This window comes from Anopheles coustani, chromosome 2 (assembly GCF_943734705.1).
Source record: "Anopheles coustani chromosome 2, idAnoCousDA_361_x.2, whole genome shotgun sequence".
Classification (NCBI taxonomy): domain Eukaryota; kingdom Metazoa; phylum Arthropoda; class Insecta; order Diptera; family Culicidae; genus Anopheles; species Anopheles coustani.
In genome coordinates this window covers 39,119,801-39,140,808 of record NC_071289.1, presented here as the reverse complement: position 1 = coordinate 39,140,808, position 21,008 = coordinate 39,119,801, and the positions used below count along the sequence as shown (strand labels likewise).

Here is a 21,008-nt window from a genome sequence, read left to right as displayed (position 1 = left end):
ATTTAAAGTAAATATGTAAAGCAATTTTTGCATTGAAAGGTTTGAAAATGTTTCTACTGCAGAATTCGACCCGCCAAAGTAAATACGTGTTTGTTTGGGTATTTTAGAAAATATCCCATTTGTAAGCGATGCCAAATATCCATCAAATAAACAAAACAGACGACTTGTGCAGTTTTACCAAACAGTGGTGTTTGCTCTTTCATTTCTACAACTTAAAGTTACTGTTATTAAATTATCACCCTTCTTAGCCATGAATCCGGGTAGGTTAGGGCTGGCTCCGATCGTGCAGGAAAATCCTCTTTGGATATCGTGGCACGATTCCAATTGGATACCGGTTTTGAATCCCGGAAATGTGATGGACTACTTTTCGGAAAAATCTAATCCATTTTACGACCGTACGTGTAATAATGAGATTGTACGGATGCAGCGCCAAAGCTTAGAACTTTTAAAGTATGTGTTCATGATAGCGATATAGCTTGGTCGAAAACAATTGAATTCTTCCCTTCTGTTACAGCAATATGACCGGGGTTGAGTACATTCTGCTACACGTACAAGATCCTATTCTCTATGTGATCCGTAAGCAGCATCGGCATTCTCCAACGGAAGCTACACCTATGGCGGACTACTACATCATAGCCGGAACTGTGTACCAGGCACCAGATCTGGCCAGCGTATTCAATTCAAGGATTCTATCGACCGTACATCATTTGCAGACGGCATTCGATGAGGCCAGTTCCTACTCTCGCTACCACCCAAGCAAAGGATACTCATGGGATTTTTCCTCTAACAAAGCCAGTAAGTCACCTAGCCATGATTCGTGCGGTATACATTTTGTGTGATAAAATTTCCAAAGTACTGACATCAGGATTTCGTTTGGTATAGTTGCGGAAAAGACGAAAACACAGACGAAAAAAGAGGCTCCGGTGAAGGAGGAACCGAGCTCCATCTTTCAGCGTCAACGGGTGGATATGTTGCTCGGAGACCTTCTCAGAAAATTTCCTCTTCCGCTGCCGCAGGTTGCAAACAGTACAGCTGGCGGAACTGGAACCGATATCAATGCAAATAACAATCACGGCGGTGCGGGCAGTGAAAACGACCACTCAGCTTCAGATCACACTATTATTAAACAGGAGCCTTCCGATGGCAGTGGCGGTCGGGGCGGAAACAGCGATGCTCCCGTAGAGAAGAAAATGAAAATGTAGTTTTACACTAAATGTCAGCGTTTAAAAAAATATATTTAATGATTAAAATCCACTCTCATTTATTGAAAACCCAAAGAAAATAAACTATTCCATCGGAGCGTACCTCCTGCAGGATGTGGAGATGGCGCAACATCTGCAGTTTCGAGTAGCTTTTCTTGTCTAGCACTTTTCCTGTTCTCCGCGTCAAGTCATCTTGTGTAATAAAGCTGTGTCCTAAAAGCATTAATCATCTGTCGTTACACATCATTCCCGAATTTCCACCGACAATCCTACTCACCAGGGAAGTTCGCCTGTAAATTATTGTACTCCTTCCAAGCAGTCACATCCTGTTGGTTCGGTATAGCCTTCCGTTGCTTGTACATCAGTGCGTATTTGTCTTCAAAGCATTTGATAATTTCTCCTTGCAAGAACTGGGTGAGCTCAGAAAGCTGCATCCTACCTTTCAAGTATTTGGGTATGGAATCAAACTGTTCTTCGGTAATTTCCGCATCAAAGTCGTAGAACTTCATAGCTCTGTGTTTTGAGCGTACCGTAAATGGGGACTTTGAGTAGTCCGCAAGATACATCTTCGTTGGATTTTCATTTTGAACCTGCGAAAGATTTCCTGCTTGTTTAATCACCTCACATCATTCACGGCTCCATATGCGTACCTCTTTCAACACATCCGAAGGTATCTTGGGTGCGGGTTTGGATGCAGTATTATCTACGTTGGATGGAGCCAATTCTAGGAGATGAAGCATTAACAATTCGTTTCTCCTCATCTTACGCATTATTTCAATAAATTGGGATGAAACCTGCCTCCGATCGGTTTCGAGGTATTCCCTGGTCCGGTGTAATTTTTCACTGGCTACGCGAACGTCCGACCGAAGCTCCCGCAAGTCCTCCGAAACGTGCTGTTTACACTTGTAGATGTCTAAAAACAACTCTATACGTTGAATTGTATCGATTTGCTTTTGGAACAATGCTTCTAAAGTATCCATGTTCGAGCGTTTGATGCAAAACAACAGAAGTCGGTTATGGTTTTCAGATTCGAAGGATTGGTTCAAGGTCTATAGTGGAAGAGAGAGGTCTATTCACAGCATGATTTGTTATGACAGTTCATTTTGAAATAATTCCCAAAGAAATATGCAAAATGTTTATGCAACCAATCATTTATATGATTAGCCTTTTTAAGTTGAACAAATCTACAAAATTTTCATAAAACTCTCGAATCCTGTGGTTATTGTATTTGCATGTTCCAACCACTCCAGAAAATTTTCGTTGGATATCTGTCTTGTTTAGACCTTGGATTTGTGACATATCGTTCGGGAAATCTGTAGTGTTGTTCGGAACCTCTATAGTATATGGAAGATTTTGACGGAATCAGATTAAAGACACTGTAAACATCTTTTATCTTCATTACACATTCTTCGAACGAATTGTTTTCAAAGGCTTTTAGTTTATAGAATAAAAATTCAAATTCCAGTCGATTTGAATAACATTCCCTAATTTATTTCTCCACGCTGTCTAATTAACGTTGTCTAAAACTCTTGATTCCTATTTTTAGCTAGCTTCCTTCCCACCGTCGTATTGAAATACATGTTACATGATTGCTCTTCTTAAAAATACTTTTCTTGTATGCCTTCACCAAGGAATAGTACAAAAAGAAATCCCAACACGATATTTCTCTCGTGCACGTGCTCCCACGCAGGCCACGTGGCCGGCGTGGCTTAAATGTATTTTTTCAAAGTGTTGGAAGTGAACACGATAGATGGTGTTCACTATAAAAAAATCAGAAATCTGTAACAAACCAGGCACCGCTCCATTACGAAATTATGAAATTTACTACGTAACTCGTTTCAAAAATCTTGATTTTCTACAATATACAATTGTTCGTACGTGGTGGTGATTCTGGACATTCTAGATTATTTTCATAAGTGCCAGGAGCATTTCTGTATCAGTGTATTAACGTTATGTCGAATTAGCAAAACTGACTTAAACTGATTAACTTGTCATCGTACTTATAAATTGATATGGAAGAATAAAAAAAAATTCTAAATTTACATTCTTTGCAAGCCGTACAAAGTATTCTTTATTTTACAGAACGTGTTTCGATTGCAACAAAGTTGCATCCATACCCGATGGCTGATGCGTTATGCAAAAAGACGCAAAAGCTTGCGATACCACACCTACAAGGACAAACGGAGACACTTGCATGAAGCGTGCTTGCATTTATCAGCGGCAATCTATTTTCAGCTCATCCTCTGTACGTAGCTAGCTGCAAGCTATTACACCTTCAAATGTAGTAATCGTCACGACGACGAGGCAGCAGATACGATTTGGTAGTAGTTCCGTTGGACGACTTTACGAACACGTTCCCGTTTCCGAAAGATTATTTACAAACGATCTCACAATTGCGAATCATTTAGCATATTGATGGCAACTAGCTTGATGTATTTCATTTCATCTGCAGTGCAGTGGTGGTAGAAATTGGTAGAAAGGCGTATCTCGATTCAAACTTGTCTGTAGCGACTACGCCGTAGCTTACTCGATCCACTTTGCTCATTAGCACATGAACAGTTTAGAGACATACCGTGCTGTGCTTTGAGTCTGATCGGTTCGCTTTGGTCGTCTGTTGGTCGCTGAAAAGGTTAGATTGATTGTTGAATATTCCGTTCGCATCAAAATGCCTTCAAATTCCGTTTTTAAATTCCGATCCCATGCCAAGCGAAGCGATCCCAGTGAAAGTAGTAAAGTTTTCGAAATTGAACAATGCATGTACAATTTATCAGAGGATTTTATCCGGCAGACCAGCTTGAACGATGCGCAGAAAACCGAATCCAACCGCTCCACCGTTGCGGCGAACGATGGCAGCGAGGAAATCTTCAGCATTACACCGGTCGCGCACCGGGTGCATCAGCTTTGGGACATTCTGCGCCATCCGATCAGCGAAGACATCATGAAGAAGCTGTGCTTCAGTGAAATGCTTTTGGTTTGCGACGGAAGCGAAAATATAGTGGGTGGCGCCGCTATCAACGTCAGCTTGATAGCGGAAGAAGTATTAGCAGCATTTTCCAGTACCAGACTCACATTCTTCGGACGCACGGCCGAAAGTGAGCTGATGTCGTTTGCGGATCGAAATTGCCGCCCGTTGCAAGAGCGAAAATGTGAAACGCTGATCGCGGGCAACACAAGGCAGGTTAGTTGATCGATCCTGTTACGAGGTGTTAATTAACATATCAATTACTGATTGCAAATGCGTCATTCTCAAATATTTGCTATTCGGTTTCTTTTAATAGGAAAAGCAAATACAGCTCTACTTTGACGAACAACACCACGTAACGGCCTACCGGCAAGAGAGTGATGGCTTACATTCCGCAAGCTTTCAAGGCTTGCTGAGCACGGCAGAAAAGTGTGGCGACCATAGTAACGGGCAACAAATTATCGTCCCGGATGGGCTGCAACTGCTGCTGCTACGGTATTTGATCCTGACTAACTTTGTTGGCGAAATCTGCAGTCAGACGGTTGACGTTCAGGGCAGGGTTGGCAATTGCATTCATAAAATTTCACCTGCTGTCCCAACAGCGGCACCTTCGAGACTGGATGGGAAAATATCCGAAACCATGAAGGAAGTCAGAAAAACTATCTGGTTCTCGGATGGTTCCGAGCCAGAGGAAAGCGTGTCTCACTATTCCGCTACCGGCCGTTTGCTGCGGCATGGTTGGAATAATTCTAATTATATCCTCATTTCAAACCCTTTTGGCAGTCGACCGCCAGCGCACATTATGGAACTGGAGCGTAGCATTAAGGATTACGTGGAAGCGTTGTCCGGCTTGATTAAAAATGAATCCTCCCTAAAGGGCTTGTTTGAGGATATCGATTTCTCGTTAAAAGAGATGGATAGGTGCAATCAAATTGTAAATCCGGTTCTTATTGATATAATAAAAGATTTGTAATATGGGCAAAGATTGATGTTTTTGAATTGTAAAAAAAATTAACAGTTGGTTACGTAAACACACGCCTGATGTTATGCAAAGAGAAAGTATTAATTTGCCAAATATCATCCCTGTATTCATTGTCGGCATGAAACATTTCGAAAAAGGACATTTTCTTCCGACGGTTCGGGAGGCTAGAAAAGTTCGGCGAATGGATACAAAGCAACCGTTTCCTAGAAACATTTCATGCTTCCTCATAACAATTAACCTAGCAACCAGGGGTTGTGGATGCCAGACTTGCGAAAGTCTTGACTGTGAAAGCATTTCTTTCGGCGTGGTTGCAAATTGTGAAATTAAAGTAAAATGGCTCAACTAAATTGTCCGCCGTGTACCCCTTGTGCATCTGTTTGTATTGAACACCAACCAATTCAAACGGTAAGTGATAGTTGGGGGTACGGAAAACTTGTTTATTACCTAAAAATATTGTTTTCGATGCAGGAAACTTCTTTGGATAATCCTTTCCACACTCCCAGGGAACCTACAGTAGCTGATATTAATGCATATCAAAAGGAGGTAAACATTGAATGTAGTTATTAATTAGTGTTAGAAGCAAATTTGATTTTTTTTCTTTTTGTAAAAGCTACAAACAAATCCGGTCGGTTTGCCAGCAAGCGAGCCACCACCGTATCTACCGCAAAGGGATGGCAATTCGGATGGTTATCCTTTGGCAAAACTGATGGGTCCCATTGGTCCTTGGGCTACGGGTCGCGTCGATTGGGGTGCGCTGTCTGGGCAAACTGGAACACGTCCCGTGGTTAATCAGTACAGCATTACGCGCTACAGTGTGGACGAATGGCGTCAAAGAAATGCGGACATCATAGCCGCGTGTCAGTCTACGGTTGACCATAGCGTCAAGGTAGAAAACACTAGCAAAAACACCATCATACGCACCTACGCCACGGCGGACAAGACGCAAACCGATTGCACCCAGAGTTTGCATGTGCGCGCTAAGAATATCGACGATTTAAAGAGTGAGCTGAATCGAGCCATTTCTGCAATGCAGGAAGAAATAACGGCTCTTGAACGTCAGCGTCGGCGCTTGAAGCAATCGCTCGCGGTTCTACGTATGCCAGAAGCAATCGGTGAGTTATGGCTAGCTTACAGTAGAACACATCATTTTTATCCAACATCCATCTCATCATAGCGAACGAATGCCTCGAACGTCGTACAGGACGTCCAGACACTGAATTGATCCGCGACCGTCCAGAAGAGGAGCTCATACGTGAAATAAGTCTTATATCCGAGATAAAAGCGATCCTATTGCAAACTCTGGCGAACATTGAACAACAGCAAAGCGACAATCGCGCAGTACGGCAAAGGATGGAATTCGACTGGAGCGAAAAGAAGATGGCCCACGAGAACGATGCTATCAATTGTAACCTGCGCAACCAGTCGACCAACACTCTGTTCAAGCCCGGAGCGACACGCTGTTCGAATGAGTGTGCTAAAAGATATTCAAAAATGGTTTGGAACACGTATTTGATTGGGTAATTCCCTTTTGTTGCGTCTTTCAGGCAATCTACCGAGATCTACTGGGAAAAATTTACTCGTGAAACTTTGGATATGTTCAACGATTGCCGCCGTAAGTCGGAACAGCTACGTAATACACTTGATGCCATACTTACTAATGCCGCCCGAGATTTGCGAACGCAAGCGGATTGTGTAGAGCGGGCGTTGGCAACACGCATATCTTGCATGGAAGAAATCCGAGAGAAGCTTGAGATTGATTTGCGAACAGTAAGATAGGCCGTGTTGATCACCGTGTTATGCATACCGGAATGATTTATTCAACGTACACCTCCTTTTTCAGACGCTGCAACGCTTGGCAGACACTGAAATACAGATCGGAAAGCTGCAGGTAGCTATTCGTAACATGGATTACGGTATGATGGTTGTCCACACACGGCTCGATAACAGAAATCAACGTCCGAGAGTGGAAAACTGTCGTGACCAGCCGCAGGCACTTCTAATAGCCGAGGTCAAATCGCTCGAGGAGGGTACATCAGCTATGAATGCCCAGTTGAAGCAGGAGGAGGATATTAAACAAGAACTCGTAAATCGTCGCAACGAGCTGGAACGCGAAATTATGCTCAAACGACGCACCATCGCCATCGACCGAGACCGTTGTCAATTGCTGAGATCACATTTTCCGTCATCTACGGCGTTAAGCGGATATTAACAACTAAATTGTGTGGAATTTTTTAGAATAGTTTTACAATCACATGCACCTCTTCTTGGGGCGATTTCGATGCACTGTCTTTCGGCTTTGGTTTCTGTTTTGGCACTGTCCCGGGTAACGTTTAGTTATTGACAAACAGTTCCCAGCCCATCCATTGTATGAGCTTGAACGCTAAATAAACTGGCACGAGTGTAAGCGTAATATAAACGTAGTAACTGATATCTTCTTCCATTTTCCGACGCTGAACCAGTTAAACAAACCGGTTTGCACAACTTTGTTTACATTTTTACGGTAACAACAGTATAGTGTTGGCAGAATCTCAATTACGAAGATTTGAAGATTCGATCCCTAGACGGATTCTAAAGATTCGAGTCCCATTTGACGGATTCTAAAGATTTGATTCGATTAGGATTCGAATCAGATTTGATTTGTTTGGGATTCGAACCTGATTTGATTTGTTTGGGACGCGATTTGATTCGGTTCTGACTTGACCCAGTTTCGGCAGAACAATTGCGCAAGCCAAGCGCGACAGAAATATGGGAGTATGTGGAAATATGTATTACATCGGGGCGCAAACTTGGCGAAAAATTTTTGTTGAATTTTGACATAGTAATGCATGATATTTGTTTAACTACTTATTTTATGCCCTCTGAGTAAGTTTGGCGATTCTACATTTGAAATTCACTGAGAAAAGAAACTAAAACAGACAACGACGATATTTTGCCCCACCGTAGGAGATATATATTTTTCCGTCATCTCCTACTTGTTGAAGAGCAGTTTGTTTACGTTTCGGCACCCGAAAAAACTTTGGTAAAAATATCAATTAAAATGGAGTTTGATAACTGAATTACATTTGTGAAGCCTAAAAATAAGTAGTACAACGAAAAACCCGATGTTTCGTGAAGAATATTGCTCGTTTTGTTCGAGTTTATGATTCGGTTTGTTTATGTTTTGTCCAGCTGTCGGTTTGTTTACGTTTCGAATTAACATTTGACAAGAGCTAGCGTGACGTCGCGGTTTTCGCTATTTCTACACTGGCGCGATTTGTGCGACATTTTTTTTGTATGGAGTTCGGCCGCCTGTCAGGTGACGTCGCGTTTTGTGACGGGACGTCGCGCTGTAGTGTGGACCCCGAGTAACACGCTTTCCAGACTGCACCGTCGCGTAACGCGACGTCGCCTGACAGGCGCAGAACTCCATGCAAAAAAAACCTAGCGCGATTCGCGCGACATCGCGCAAGGTTTTTTTTATATGGAGTTCAGCTCCTGTCAGGCGACGTCGCGCTGTAGTGTGGACCCCGAGTAAGATGTGCATGTATCTCGGGGTCCACACTACAGCGCGACGTCGCCTGACAGGAGATGAACTCCGTATAAAAAAAACCTTGCGCGATGTCGCGCGAATCGCGCTAGGTTTTTTTTGCATGGAGTTCAGCGCCTGTCAGGCGATGTCGCGTTACGCGACGGTGCAGTCTGGAAAGCGTGTATGGTATGACGGATTGGGATTCGGATTCGGAGATCCGGATCTCCAAATGGATTCGAATCGAAAGATTGGAATCCCAAACGGGAATCGATTTTCCCAACACTATAACAGTAGCAAGGTTCTTAAAACGAAGCGGAGCTTGGTTGTCAATATCTGGGAACCTTAGGCCGGTCCTTTCAAAGGAACTGTGAACGAGAAAACTAGGTCCGACCGTTTTGAATTTCAATAAATAAATAATATGTTAGAAAAACATCGAGCACGAAACAAATTTAAATAAAATATTGTACTATTGGTACTCGACTATCTTTTTCTTTAAATTAATGACTTAACTTTTCTGTTACTCAAAGTCAATAAAAAAACGAGTGGTGATTGTTCAGTAGTTATTACATAAAGAAACAAAAAATTATCTAGCACTAAAAAAAATAATTAACGTAACATACATATGGTTACTTTCAGCATCCAGGATTAAAATAAGAGAAAAATATATGAAATGGCAGTTCATAAGCAAATTAACGAGAACGAAGAAATGTAGAACTAAACGAGGGCCGACAAAATTTGTAAATCACAATATTTTTGGAAATTTATTATTATTTTAAATGGTGAAATTAATATTTCATGAAAATACTAGAAAACTACTTTTCTGAAATGGAAATATTATTTACAAAACTTTAAAGAATGCATAGCAACCTCTTAATACAGTTCCAACAGGTTGATTTGGTTTCAGCATATTTCTTTTGCAAATATTCGAGTTTGATCTATTGCACGAAAATGATTTGTTTTGATTGCTGCTCTTGTGAAAATTTTATTAATTTGTTTAAACGTGCCGATTCATAAAGGCTTGCGAGCCGCAAATACCAAAACATAAACTTTTAACTATAAATACGACTATGCGCACTTCACAATGTTCCATCAAACACTACCAAATCGAGACTTGGGCGGAGCTTCACATACACAACCAATTCGATGAACCTGAGGTATCCGTTTTTATTTGCACAATGATCGTGTTGTCGCGGTTTTCGACATACTGGTCTCTTTTACACCTACATGAGGGGTGGAGTCATCGTGTCTGCGGTTCCGACGTGCGCGATGTTAGTGCAACGCGTGCGTGTAGAACGAACAAATTCCGGTGGACTATTTGTCGTCGAGTAGTGGACCGATGCACATCGTTTTTATTCGAACGGCGCAGTTTGCAAACTGTCGGTATTTTCGGTGCCTTTTGTGGAAAAGGGAATTGTGCTCGACATACGGAAACAGTAGTGTTCATAAGGATATCAATCGTACGGAAACACTTTTCCACTTGCTTTCCTCCAAACAAAGCGTGGCAGTAGAAAATCTAAACCAAAACATTCGAATGGAAGCTGTGGTGATTTGCTGCTGATAGTCTTAAAGGGTCGTGGTTTGTGAAATGTTTCCGAAAAAACTACGTTAGGAAAAAAAACGCCAAAAACAGGAAATATACAATGTTCCAAAACAAGAGACACATGGATAACATATGAATCACGTGGTAAGGAAAATTCAGTCCCGAGAAAGTGGTGAAAGTGTTACGGCATACGGGGGTTGTTTGCGGTAACAAAAGTTCGCGAGAACTTCTCGACTTTCTAGCAAAAACAAAAGAGTGCTTGTGGTCGGTGAAAAGTGCAAAAGAACCCATTAGCCAAAAGGGGGTGGATAACTGGGAGAAAAATACAACAACCATCTAGAGAGTGACCAACAAAACCAACGTAGAACCGCATTAGTACATCGCTCTAAATGTTGTCACCATTTTGCCAATGTTGTTGAAGCGTCGCTTTCACACACTGTAGTAATTGTTTCCTATTTGTTTTCACATAAAAAGGAAAATAAACCCAACCCCACCAGCTTACCGGACAGGGCGGTACTTGTTTGGAATGGTCAGTGGGTCCCAGCGAGGCATTCCTGGCCCCAACCCCGAGTGATCGAGTGCTAAAGTGAGCCGACAATAAGCCCAACACTTGCCTGGCTGTCTATTGTTTCGTTTTCATGTGACTGTTTTGGTTGCCCACCGGCAAATAAACCCCGGTCTGGTCGTCCTAGGAAGTTCTAGACCCCGTTAGTGCCAGTTAGTGCTTCCGTGTATACGAAATCACGTTGCTTCAGTGGATGGAAAAGCGAAAAAAGTTTCATGTGTGGAGCGAACAAGCGTAAGAGTTATGTAAAAAAAGTGTATGGTCCCATTTTCAACCAGATAAACAGCGCCAGAGACGGTGCGAAAGACAACGTACAAACGAGTACTTCCCTGGAGATGTTATGCCAAGGAATGTGATAGGAAGTTCGCAAGGAAATGAGCCAAGTGTTTTCAAGGTGTAAGGTCTTTACACTTTCCCGCTCAGAATAATCTAAAAGAGCCATACCAAGTCAACTGTAAACATATAAGGGAGGTCTCAGAATCAGTAGATCATTGTTGTTGCGGACTCTAAGCATTCTGGACTTCGTGAATACGGTTACTGCGAAAGGTCTACAGGTGGTAGGGTACGGCTGTCTAGGCAAAGCGTGTGAAAAGAAGTGTGATCTTGGTTGGGAAAAGTGTGTGCCAATTTTATGAAACTCCCGTTCGACCGACTAGCTAGAGTGATGAATCTCGAAGAGCCCAGCTTCGGTGATAACTACATACAGGAGTTCGTCCTAGAGCACCTGGACCACGACACCGGACCGAATGTAAAGCGCGAGGACACCAGCCCCAACTCGGTGCTCGCGAATGGGTTGGGTTCGAAAAATGTCTGGAACGGGGCCACGGTGGACGAGAACGGTGTCCTGGTGCCGATCCGGTTGAAGGCGGTCAGTAATGGCGTTGTGGCGGGTGGGATCGTCGGCGTTGGAACTGGTGGTGGTGTTGTAGGTGTTGGTGGTGGTGGTGGAGGAGGAGGTGGTGGTGGCGGCGGATGGCACCTGGAGGACGCCCGGAAGCTGCACGCTTGTTCGCCCGGTGCAGGGGACCTGTTCACACATGTCGGTGGTCCCACGCACGGTCAGCCGATGTTGTTCAATCCACCGATCAGTGGTGTTCCATCGACTCCACCGGAAACGCCGCCGGTCATCGGTTCGCCAAACTCTTCCGGTGCAGTAACAGGAGCCGGGGCGGGCACCGGTGGCTACGGTGGGGGTCCGTTCTACAGCACCCGCTCACAGACGGGCCTGGTCGAGGAAATGATGTTCCTACCGCAGACGATGCGTGGTGAGCAACCGCTCGATCTGCGGCCACTCCACTGCTCGATCGGTCCGGAAGGTGAGTGGATGGATCGCAAGGAGTACGCCAGTGTGCTGGCGGTGTCCGGCGGAGGTCCGAATGGCCAGAATGGAATGTTGGGCGGTGGCATCAATGGCGTTGGTGCGAATGGAGCTGGCAACGGTGGTGGTGTTGGGGGTGGAGTAGGCGGTGGCTTCCAGCACCATCATCACCATATCACGGCGGCACAGCTGGAGTTCAGTCCGCTCAACATGCATACGGCGTCGCATCAGCACTCGCACCCGCACCACCACCATCACCACCATCACCATCACTCGCTGCACCCGAATCGCCCGCACTCGGTCAGCTCGACGAGCTCGACGATCTCGCCACGAAACGGAACCAGCAGCAGTGGTGGCGGAAGCTGCTACAACGGGCTCGGTGGATCGGGCTCTGGAAACGGGCTATCGTCGGAGGACCTGATCAACGACGATCTCCTGATGACGCTATCCGTGCGCGAATTGAACAAGCGGCTCCATGGTTGTCCCCGCGATCAGGTCGTGCGGTTGAAGCAGAAAAGGCGAACGCTAAAGAACCGTGGCTACGCACAGAACTGCCGATCGAAGCGACTCCAGCAGCGCCATGATCTAGAGCTCACCAACCGTCACCTTCACCACGAGATGCAGCAGATGAAGGTGGAGCTGGCCAAGATCAAACAGGAGCGCGACGAACTCATCCAGACACTGCAGATGCGCCAGCGAGAACAATCAGCAGCTCAGCAGCAGCAACAGCATCAACAGCAGACGGCCAACGTCCTCCAGCAGCAACAACATCAAGCTCAACAACAGAAGCAGCAACAACACCCGCAACACCAGCAACACCAACAACAGCACCAACAGCATCAACAGTATCAGCAGCAATCTCGTCAGCAGCAACACCATCTGCACCATCATCAACAGCAGCAACAGCAGCAGCAGCAGCAGCAGCAGCAGCAACAACAACAACAACAGCAACAGCAGCAACAACAGCAGCATCTGAGCAGCACTCAGCACAACGGAACTTGCGTTGGCGGTGGCACCGGTGGTTCAGGAGGAGGTAGCGGAAGTGGCAACGGTGGCGGAGCAGGGTTGGTACCTTCGGTGAAGCAACTGATTGCCGAAAGTGTCAGCTCCCAGGAGTACTACGTATGACGCCAGACGACACTCGGTGGCCATCAAACGCCGTCGTGGGTCGGACGATACGCATGTTAGTTACTCGGTGGAAAAAGAGAGCCATTGCATGGCCATGTATAGATAGAGGGAAAGAGAGAGGGACGAAAAGTCGTATTGTATATAGATGTTTCTATTTTTTTTTCAAATGCTCTAATTCAACATCGTGATAGGTGAGTTGCTGCAAATGATAAAGAGAACTTGGTGACTAGAAGACGCTCCTATTCTACGTAAAGTTTAAAGTTCACTTGGTTAATCACTTTTCTGTCAACATTCACTTGAAATTGTTTGTTTACTTAATCGTATTTCTTTTTGAACCGTTCATTTATTGTTTTTAATTTTAACTGCCTTTTAGACGATTTAAAGTTTCTTTTCAAATGTTTAAAATTTTGCATAATATGCTCATGTGTATCATTTGTTAGTTAGTGCTAGGACGACGATTATCAATTGTTTAGCTTGTTTAATCGTTACATTTAAAGTGATATTTTTTCATTAGAATCGGTCGAACCATGTTATAAAATTTGTTTCCGAATGCTTGCAAATGATTATTTTTTTTTTTCAATTTTATTATCCTTTTTTCCCTGTGTCTACATTTTTAAGAGTTTAAGCGTTACTTTGGGTGAAGTCATAAATTCTTTCCAGACTTCACTTAAATTCATGTTGTAAAAAGGTTAGTTTTGCTTAATATCGGTGAAGTTTACCGTAGAGCATTCGTTACGGATAATAATGATGCATTTATCTAGTATAAGTTTATTTGCTGATTTATTTGCGAGCCAAATGTATAACACGACCGATGTATGGTGAAATTTATAATTTTATCGCTATACGCTTTTCGAATGCTTTTCAAATGTTTAACAATTGCGACAGAAAATTGTATTTTTATTCTACATCATTAGAAATTTTGTATGTTATCATTTTACAATAATTACAACATTATTTACTGCTTAAATTGCAAATAAACTTTAATCATGTTTCAACTTAATTTCTACCTCCCTAAGCACGTATCAGCTATATTAATAGTTATTTCTCAGTTTTGTTATCTTACAACAATTTATTTGAACGCTCAAATATGCGTCGTAGGGGTAACAAACACTATCCAGAAGCTCTACTCTATTGTTTTTGAAATGGCAAAAGTATACGACTGAGTCTGAGTTATAGCAACCGCACACTGTCGAACATGTTTCCTAATGCTATGTGAATAACAGGTAATAACAGTAACTGGTTCCAACAGCAAAATCTACTAATGTACATAGATAAACAAGAAGAAAAAAAGGAAAATATCGCAGCAATAATTATATCGATAGTAATAGCAATAGATTTACCGAAAAGCTAAATAGCGACCATGCGAGGCGATGGAGTTTTTTTTTCGATGAACGAATAAGAAAGGAAATATCAACATGTTCATTAAAAATCGTTCGAGTAGTGAAGGTTTTTGTTTCTATTGCTAGTAGAGTAAGTTAAATAAATCAATACGGCGGTGGTTGAATGTAAATTCCGTCAAGTCTAGATGAACAGTGTCTTTGGTGAGTGCGATCTGTTGGCATCTCGTTTCGTTCAGTTTAATTCTCCCGTAGGCCAAAAACTGTAAGCTAACCGACTTAACTTACCGCTAATGTATAAATGAAGGAGCATGATTGTAAGGGAACAGTTCGAAGGTTTATCATGAAATGATGTTAAAGATAAAGTAAAAATGCACAAAAATGAAAAAAATAACGTCTTGTGTTTTTTCTTCGGCGATCGTAAGGGCTGTGGTTCATCGGGTTCTCATTGATTTGATCGACGCAAGTAAGTGTATGGCGGTATTTTTTTCGCTCCTATGCCTCCTATCCATCAAAGTGTTGTTTGTTGCATGGCGAAAGAAAACTCCCGCGGATCCATTTGTTGTTTGTTTACCCTCCGGTCCGCTCAAACGTCCGAAAGGGGAGGTCCATTGGCGAATGTTTTGTTTTGCGCGGCCCGCCGTCGCGTTCGCGTAATGGCAAGGAAGCAGCGGAACAATATATTGGCTTCGTCTCGAATGTCCATCGTGCGCGGGTGGCATTAGCATTCGGAGGTCCTTCCGGATTATCGGCTGCTGCGGGTTGCCATCCGTGGGTGGTGCGTGTTTATCTGACACATAACTCTGCGAGTGTCAACAAGGATGGTCATTTCCGAGAATGGCGAAAACATTCTTCCGTCCCGCCAGTCGGAATCGCTTCCTTTTTGACGTGGTGTGGTGTCCTCAACGACGGTTCTTGAGCGGTTCCTATGTTGATGTCGTTTTGTCGGTGTTGTATGGAACCGATTGGCAACGGTTCGGTTGGGTAAGAGCAACGGGCGTGTCCCGATTTTATGGCCTTGTGTCGTTACGGAAATGGTCCGGTTTGACGCTTGAGATACGAATGTTTGTTGACCGAAAAAAGACTGCATGAAAATTGGAAGAGCGATAAAAAACAAAGCCAATGTTTAATATTATTTTGACAATGAACATTTTATAAGACCGATTCTAGAATCGCTCGATTTCATCGATCGGGTTTTGTCGATGTTTTGTATGATGACCGTTCAAACTAAGAAATGTAGACAAAATGTGTCAGTATTTAGTGAGTATGTTATAAAATAAATTCAGATCACAAGAATCCAAAGTTTTTCAATTTTCTAAAAATCTAAATAATAAATTGATTCTTCTACGGCACAGTACAGCATTCAATAATATATTATGGCAAATGTTAACTTTCGTTGAAGCCGTCTATATTAGAATTTTTGAAAGCTAAGTGTCTTTGTTTTGTCCACCCACGTGCCTTCGTTTGTGTCGCTTAGCTAGATTTCATAAAATAAACACAATTTATGAATATCATACGTTTCTTCAACAATTCCCTAGTGTTCGGTGGGTGAAGAAATATTTTCTCGTTGTTTACTTTATCCCACCCTGGAGCGCAAGAATAAGATATTACACACATTCTGTGGCATAAACAATCCACTCTTATTATTCCATTAATCAAAACATTTGCCTCAAAAATCGTCAATGAAGGGCACACTTGCTCAGCTGAATGAAGCGTATTGACATGGCGCATTTCGTTTCGAGTGTCTTTCACGGGCACTCGCGCGCTTGCCGTCCGATTAGCTCAAGTCAGCAGGAACAACTTCGGCGATCTATGCGCAAGTGTACCACTTGAAAAGTGATTAAATAAATTATAAACACGGTCCCTTTGCACGACGCACGATCCCCATTGAATTAGGTGAGCGATTAGCGTACGCATGAAAATCAAAGGCGAGGAAGGAAACACTTGAACGGGATCGGTGTTCAATTTGAATGACTCTCTTTGGTTGGGATAAGAAACGCAGTGGACAATGTTTAGACAGCCGTACATCGTATGACGGAAACTATTGAACACACGATTCGATTGTGATAGAATAAAATATGTGGCACATTTTTCCACATTTTGTATGTTTCGTAAATTTCGTTTCATCGGATCAAATGGTATTCAATGTTTTTACTAAAACTAAAATAGTCTAGCACCAAGCAGTTCTGTTCAGCATTTCTTTGGCTGATGCTTAGGTTCAACCGAGGAATCGCAGTATACCCCGGAATGCTCGTTCCGGGATGCTAGAGATTAGCACCTAACCTCAACACCCTTGGCCTTAACTGACCGGTTTAAAGCGAACACGCGTGGAAAACAACACAACAGAGGGTAAAGGAAGCGTGAGGGAGAGACATTTGGTGGACGGAGAGTAAACAGCATGAAATAAAACCCTACCCAAACGAAGGCAGCAGATACATGTTTGTAACTAGGGTAGCAGCTATCCGACATGTTGCACTCTTGAGCCGGACAAGATAAAGTCCAGTCGGGAAGGTAATAAAATAAAGTTAAAATAAAAAAGTAAAAACCTCCAAAACGGCGGACGTAAAACAGAGGAAACGGACCGCTTGTGGTCCGATGCTAAATCGGTGTATAGGATTTTTCCACACGGGCGTGTGGCGTGTAGTGTGGTGGTGGGAAAATCGGATGGACACGCGCGGTCCACCGCGTGGCCGAAGGGGGCGTGGGTCGTCTGATATTTCATCAGATATCACCGAAAAACCCTGACCAGTGTCGACAACGGCGGCTATGATATTGGTAACGATGTACGAAAAAACGTGACCAGGATAATGATCGGGATCTGGACCGGGCGGGTGGACGTGCGCCGATTTTCGCACCCCTTTTTGGCATAGGGAAAAAGGAAATCTCGTACATTGCTACAGAAGGGAAAGGCTCTGCAGATAATAAAGAGCGAGGAGAAGGATCATCTTGGAACAGTTGTACAATTTGTAAGTCGATGTTCGAAGGTTGTCTCACAACCGCAAACATTTGGCTCGCATGTTAGAGAGGAGTACGTATTTTTGAAACATTGTTTCGCTTCACTTTTGAAACCAGAAATCAATAACAAATATGTAGGAAAATACGATAAACCGTTTCATTGTCATAAATATTTTGTTTCGGAATTAAAAACGATGTCCACTATAGAATATCGTAAAATGTCGTCCGATTCGGTTGGTCAAGTTTGTGGCGATGGTTTTATTTTGTTTTTCAAAAATCGTTTGATATCGAAATCCTTGTCCCTTGTTTTGGTGCAACGTGGCGTGGCGAAACCCAATATCATAAACCTCGCAAAACCATGCGTCAAATTTTATTAGTATCGCTTTTAATCATCCTTCGGCATGTGTATTCATTTTATTGAGCTCGTTCCAAACCAATAATAGCCGTTGCTGGGGATGTTTTATTAGACAGTTGCCTGCATTACTCGCAAAAAAACGGAGGTAAAGGAACATTAAAAATGAAAAAAAACGCAACTGAACGATGGCTCTGGTAATGTTTTCAAACAACAAACATTCCTTTAATTTAGATTATTTTCCACCAATTTACCATTTGTAGTTTTCCGTATTTCCTGCTAATACCGATTTGTTTCAATATGTTTAAGTTCACGCTTGATATTGATGGGATTCCAAGATTTACCCTGAAGCCTCCAGTTCCGATTATGGATCGAAGTATAGTTTGCTTCGTAATATTGGCGACTGATAATAAATGGTGTAATCACAAACACCCATGCCAGTCGCTTCGATGGGAGAGAGTCGTTTGCATCCCACCCGTATCAACCGCCACTTTACCATCTAAGTCAATAAACTGCAACTGGAAACAAATCTGCCACCTTGGTTGACCCACGGGAAGTTCATCGCATCGTCTCCGATTAAATCTCCGGCGTGCGATTGCAATCGATCCGTAAAGTACGGCTGTGATTTTCCCTTCGATTATATTTTGTTGTGCCTATTCCGGAGAAGTATTATTGGAAGACAGGTTTGGTTCGCTATCGTTCGATTAATCATATGTTTGGTGTCCTCATTTCAAGGCCCGATCAGTATGAACTGTTGATGACAGATTTACGTCGGGCAATCGAGCAATGACAGTGTTTACGTCGTTCGACCTAGATTTTGATGTATTTTGAGTGGTGCTTTGTACAAGCGAGGTTGTAAGAGCGATTGATGCAGTTTGGATAGCGAACGAATATTATGTTTTGTCCTTTAATATTTTATTTGTTTAAAATAAAAATGATTTTGTGTTTTCTTAAAAAAAACCCTACTCCTCCAAAATTATCATGTGCGTCAAAATTTAAGGTAATTATTATTTTATACACCCATTCAGCTATCCAGTTTCAGCTGTTTTATCCAATTTACACTCGACTTTCCTAAAAATTATTTTTCCGCTTTATGTCATCGATATTGATATTTGATAATTGGTTAGAAAAAATATAGAAAGAAAACAAAGGTTTCATAAAAGTAAAAGTTATTTGTAAGGCGTAATACGCTTATATTGCAATGAAAGAACTAATTGACATGTTATTTAAGTGATGATGAGTCCCATTTCCTACCCCAACATAGGTTTTAGAATAGTGGAGTTATCTAATGATATTTTTGAAACATGTAAGGTGTTTTTAAACCATTACTTTTAAACCAATCATGATAAGTTCTAACTTTAAAAACATGATGGATTATGATTGTCAATTCAAATCCTTGTGTTTTGTCCTCTACGTGGCAGTTTTCTTGTTTTTTTTATAAATATTTTATAATATACTAGACTTTACTGGAGATAGCCAACAAAGAGAAACCTCGTATTGTATCATAAAAGTAGAAAATAATATAAAGTAGAAGGAAAATGTGATAAAATGTTCCGTACAAAATTTTACATTGCATAAAATACAATAAAAAAGGGATAAGTCTAGGGCCTCCAAATTCTCAGAAAGGTTGATTAGACTAGAACAGAAGAGTTGGTCTACCTCTCAAACAAACGAACTCTTTACAGGCACATACACATCCACCTTTTGGCCGGAGTCCTGGTAACAAGTAATACACATTTGACTTCTTCATCCGTTTCGATTCATCCGGTTCCAATGAATAAGATTTAGAAAGTAATTCCAACTCCCAAAGGATCGCTCCGGTTCGTCCAGCCCAAAGTCGCCCAGCAAACCCCCGGGAGCACACTTTAAGCAAGTGTGACCAACTGCATCCTCTTCCAGCCTCCCCCCACTCAATCTTTAGATTTCCTACCGGCAATCATCGAATCATCATCGATGGTGGCCCCGGATCAGTCGAACGCAGGGTCTCCCGTCCCCTCGGCGCACGGTCAAACGTCGGAAAACCGATATCCAATTTGGTAAAATCACTTTTTATTGTTCAGTTTTTTGTCTCCACATTTTTTGCCACATTCTGACCTTCAGGCGCCTTTCCATTCATTCTCCATCCCTCTCAGCCGTCTGCTCAATTGTCCTTCATTTTCTCCGTGACACACAAACACACACACACAAACGCAGAGAACCCAATGAGATAAAAAATGTAACCAGGAAAAACACCGGACCCCGAAATAGGGATTTCCCTCGCCGATGAAGTCGTCGCCTTCCTCGGCTTCCCCCTTTCGCTGGTTCGGCAGCTTAGGGCGGCTTCCTTGAGCTCATTACGACAATCAACTGAAGAAGCGACTGATCAATGGCGGGGATAGGTTTTACTATCAGTCTGGGACGATAAAACTGTTTACGCTTCGCCACAGAGCTTTAATAAATGCGCTCTCTGGGCCGATTGCGTGCTCAGTTCGATAGGGGACGGTTTTTTAAGGCCGGCATGTTTTTTGTTAGTGTTTGCTTGCTTGCTCTTGTTGTCTATTTTGGACAGAGTTATGTAATTTTATATAATTCTGTTCGAAAACGCACAGTTAGTGCAAAGGGAATTCAAAAATTATATTCGTTTGAAACGTTCTTTGGCTTCTTTGAGCGGAAAATATATAATTTGTGTTCAAAACTTAAAACAAAGATCAACATTTTTAAAATAATTGATGAAAAACTAGAACAAAGTAGAGAACAAAACTCGCGGAAATCTATGCCCTTCAAGTGGCCAACTTTGTCAACCCCGAAGAGCCGTAAGTGTGCTCGGTCCTAATTTTTAGGTTTACGAAAACAACCGACCGTGTCCACTTGAGCGTCAAGGACTGTTTTCCCTTTTCAGGTTTTCTTCTGCCCCCGGAAAAAAGCCCGCTGCCCGGATGCTGCCAGATGGTGGCGGGCAAACCGGAATCCAGCACCTAATCGCCGAAGGGGGCCGCCCCGAGACGCCGTTCTGCGGAGGGTCGGAAAATTAAATTCATAAAAGTCACGTTTGACTCATATAAAGTGTCACAGTACGGCACACTGAGGGAAGCTGGCAATGCGAGGACATTTGATGACGAAAGGTGCCAAGGGACGCCGGAACGAGACGACTGTTCGCACTTGTCTCTCGTTCATTATGGG

General features: G+C 42.8%; 6 protein-coding genes across 6 annotated transcripts; 4 read left to right on the top strand and 2 right to left on the bottom strand.

The window, feature by feature from the left end:
- Window positions 1-169: 169 nt before the first annotated feature.
- On the top strand, window positions 170-1,339 carry LOC131263114 (mediator of RNA polymerase II transcription subunit 6). Its single transcript, XM_058265270.1, has 3 exons — window positions 170-450; window positions 515-795; window positions 883-1,339. The coding sequence occupies exons 1-3, from the start codon at window positions 251-253 to the stop codon at window positions 1,200-1,202; spliced, it is 801 nt and encodes a 266-aa protein (XP_058121253.1). The 5' UTR covers window positions 170-250; the 3' UTR covers window positions 1,203-1,339.
- On the bottom strand, window positions 1,217-2,223 carry LOC131263115 (spindle and kinetochore-associated protein 1-like). Its single transcript, XM_058265271.1, has 3 exons — window positions 1,853-2,223; window positions 1,480-1,792; window positions 1,217-1,415 (listed from the first exon to the last, which is right to left on the bottom strand). The coding sequence occupies exons 1-3, from the start codon at window positions 2,180-2,182 to the stop codon at window positions 1,258-1,260; spliced, it is 801 nt and encodes a 266-aa protein (XP_058121254.1). The 5' UTR covers window positions 2,183-2,223; the 3' UTR covers window positions 1,217-1,257.
- A 1,262-nt stretch (window positions 2,224-3,485) lies between these two features.
- LOC131263373 (uncharacterized) lies at window positions 3,486-5,138 on the top strand. Its single transcript, XM_058265562.1, has 2 exons — window positions 3,486-4,380; window positions 4,481-5,138. Exons 1-2 carry the CDS (start codon window positions 3,868-3,870, stop codon window positions 5,135-5,137), a joined length of 1,170 nt encoding a protein of 389 aa, XP_058121545.1. The 5' UTR covers window positions 3,486-3,867; the 3' UTR covers window position 5,138.
- A 341-nt stretch (window positions 5,139-5,479) lies between these two features.
- LOC131263831 (tektin-4) lies at window positions 5,480-7,355 on the top strand. The gene is made up of 6 exons (XM_058266092.1): window positions 5,480-5,551; window positions 5,615-5,689; window positions 5,757-6,258; window positions 6,321-6,615; window positions 6,691-6,913; window positions 6,987-7,355. Exons 1-6 carry the CDS (start codon window positions 5,480-5,482, stop codon window positions 7,353-7,355), a joined length of 1,536 nt encoding a protein of 511 aa, XP_058122075.1.
- On the bottom strand, window positions 7,292-7,612 carry LOC131263832 (uncharacterized). The gene has a single exon (XM_058266093.1). It carries the CDS (start codon window positions 7,585-7,587, stop codon window positions 7,477-7,479), a length of 111 nt encoding a protein of 36 aa, XP_058122076.1. The 5' UTR covers window positions 7,588-7,612; the 3' UTR covers window positions 7,292-7,476.
- A 3,521-nt stretch (window positions 7,613-11,133) lies between these two features.
- On the top strand, window positions 11,134-13,205 carry LOC131264368 (hormone receptor 4). Its single transcript, XM_058266671.1, has 3 exons — window positions 11,134-11,155; window positions 11,377-11,649; window positions 11,716-13,205. Exons 1-3 carry the CDS (start codon window positions 11,134-11,136, stop codon window positions 13,203-13,205), a joined length of 1,785 nt encoding a protein of 594 aa, XP_058122654.1.
- The last annotated feature ends 7,803 nt before the right edge of the window (window positions 13,206-21,008 follow it).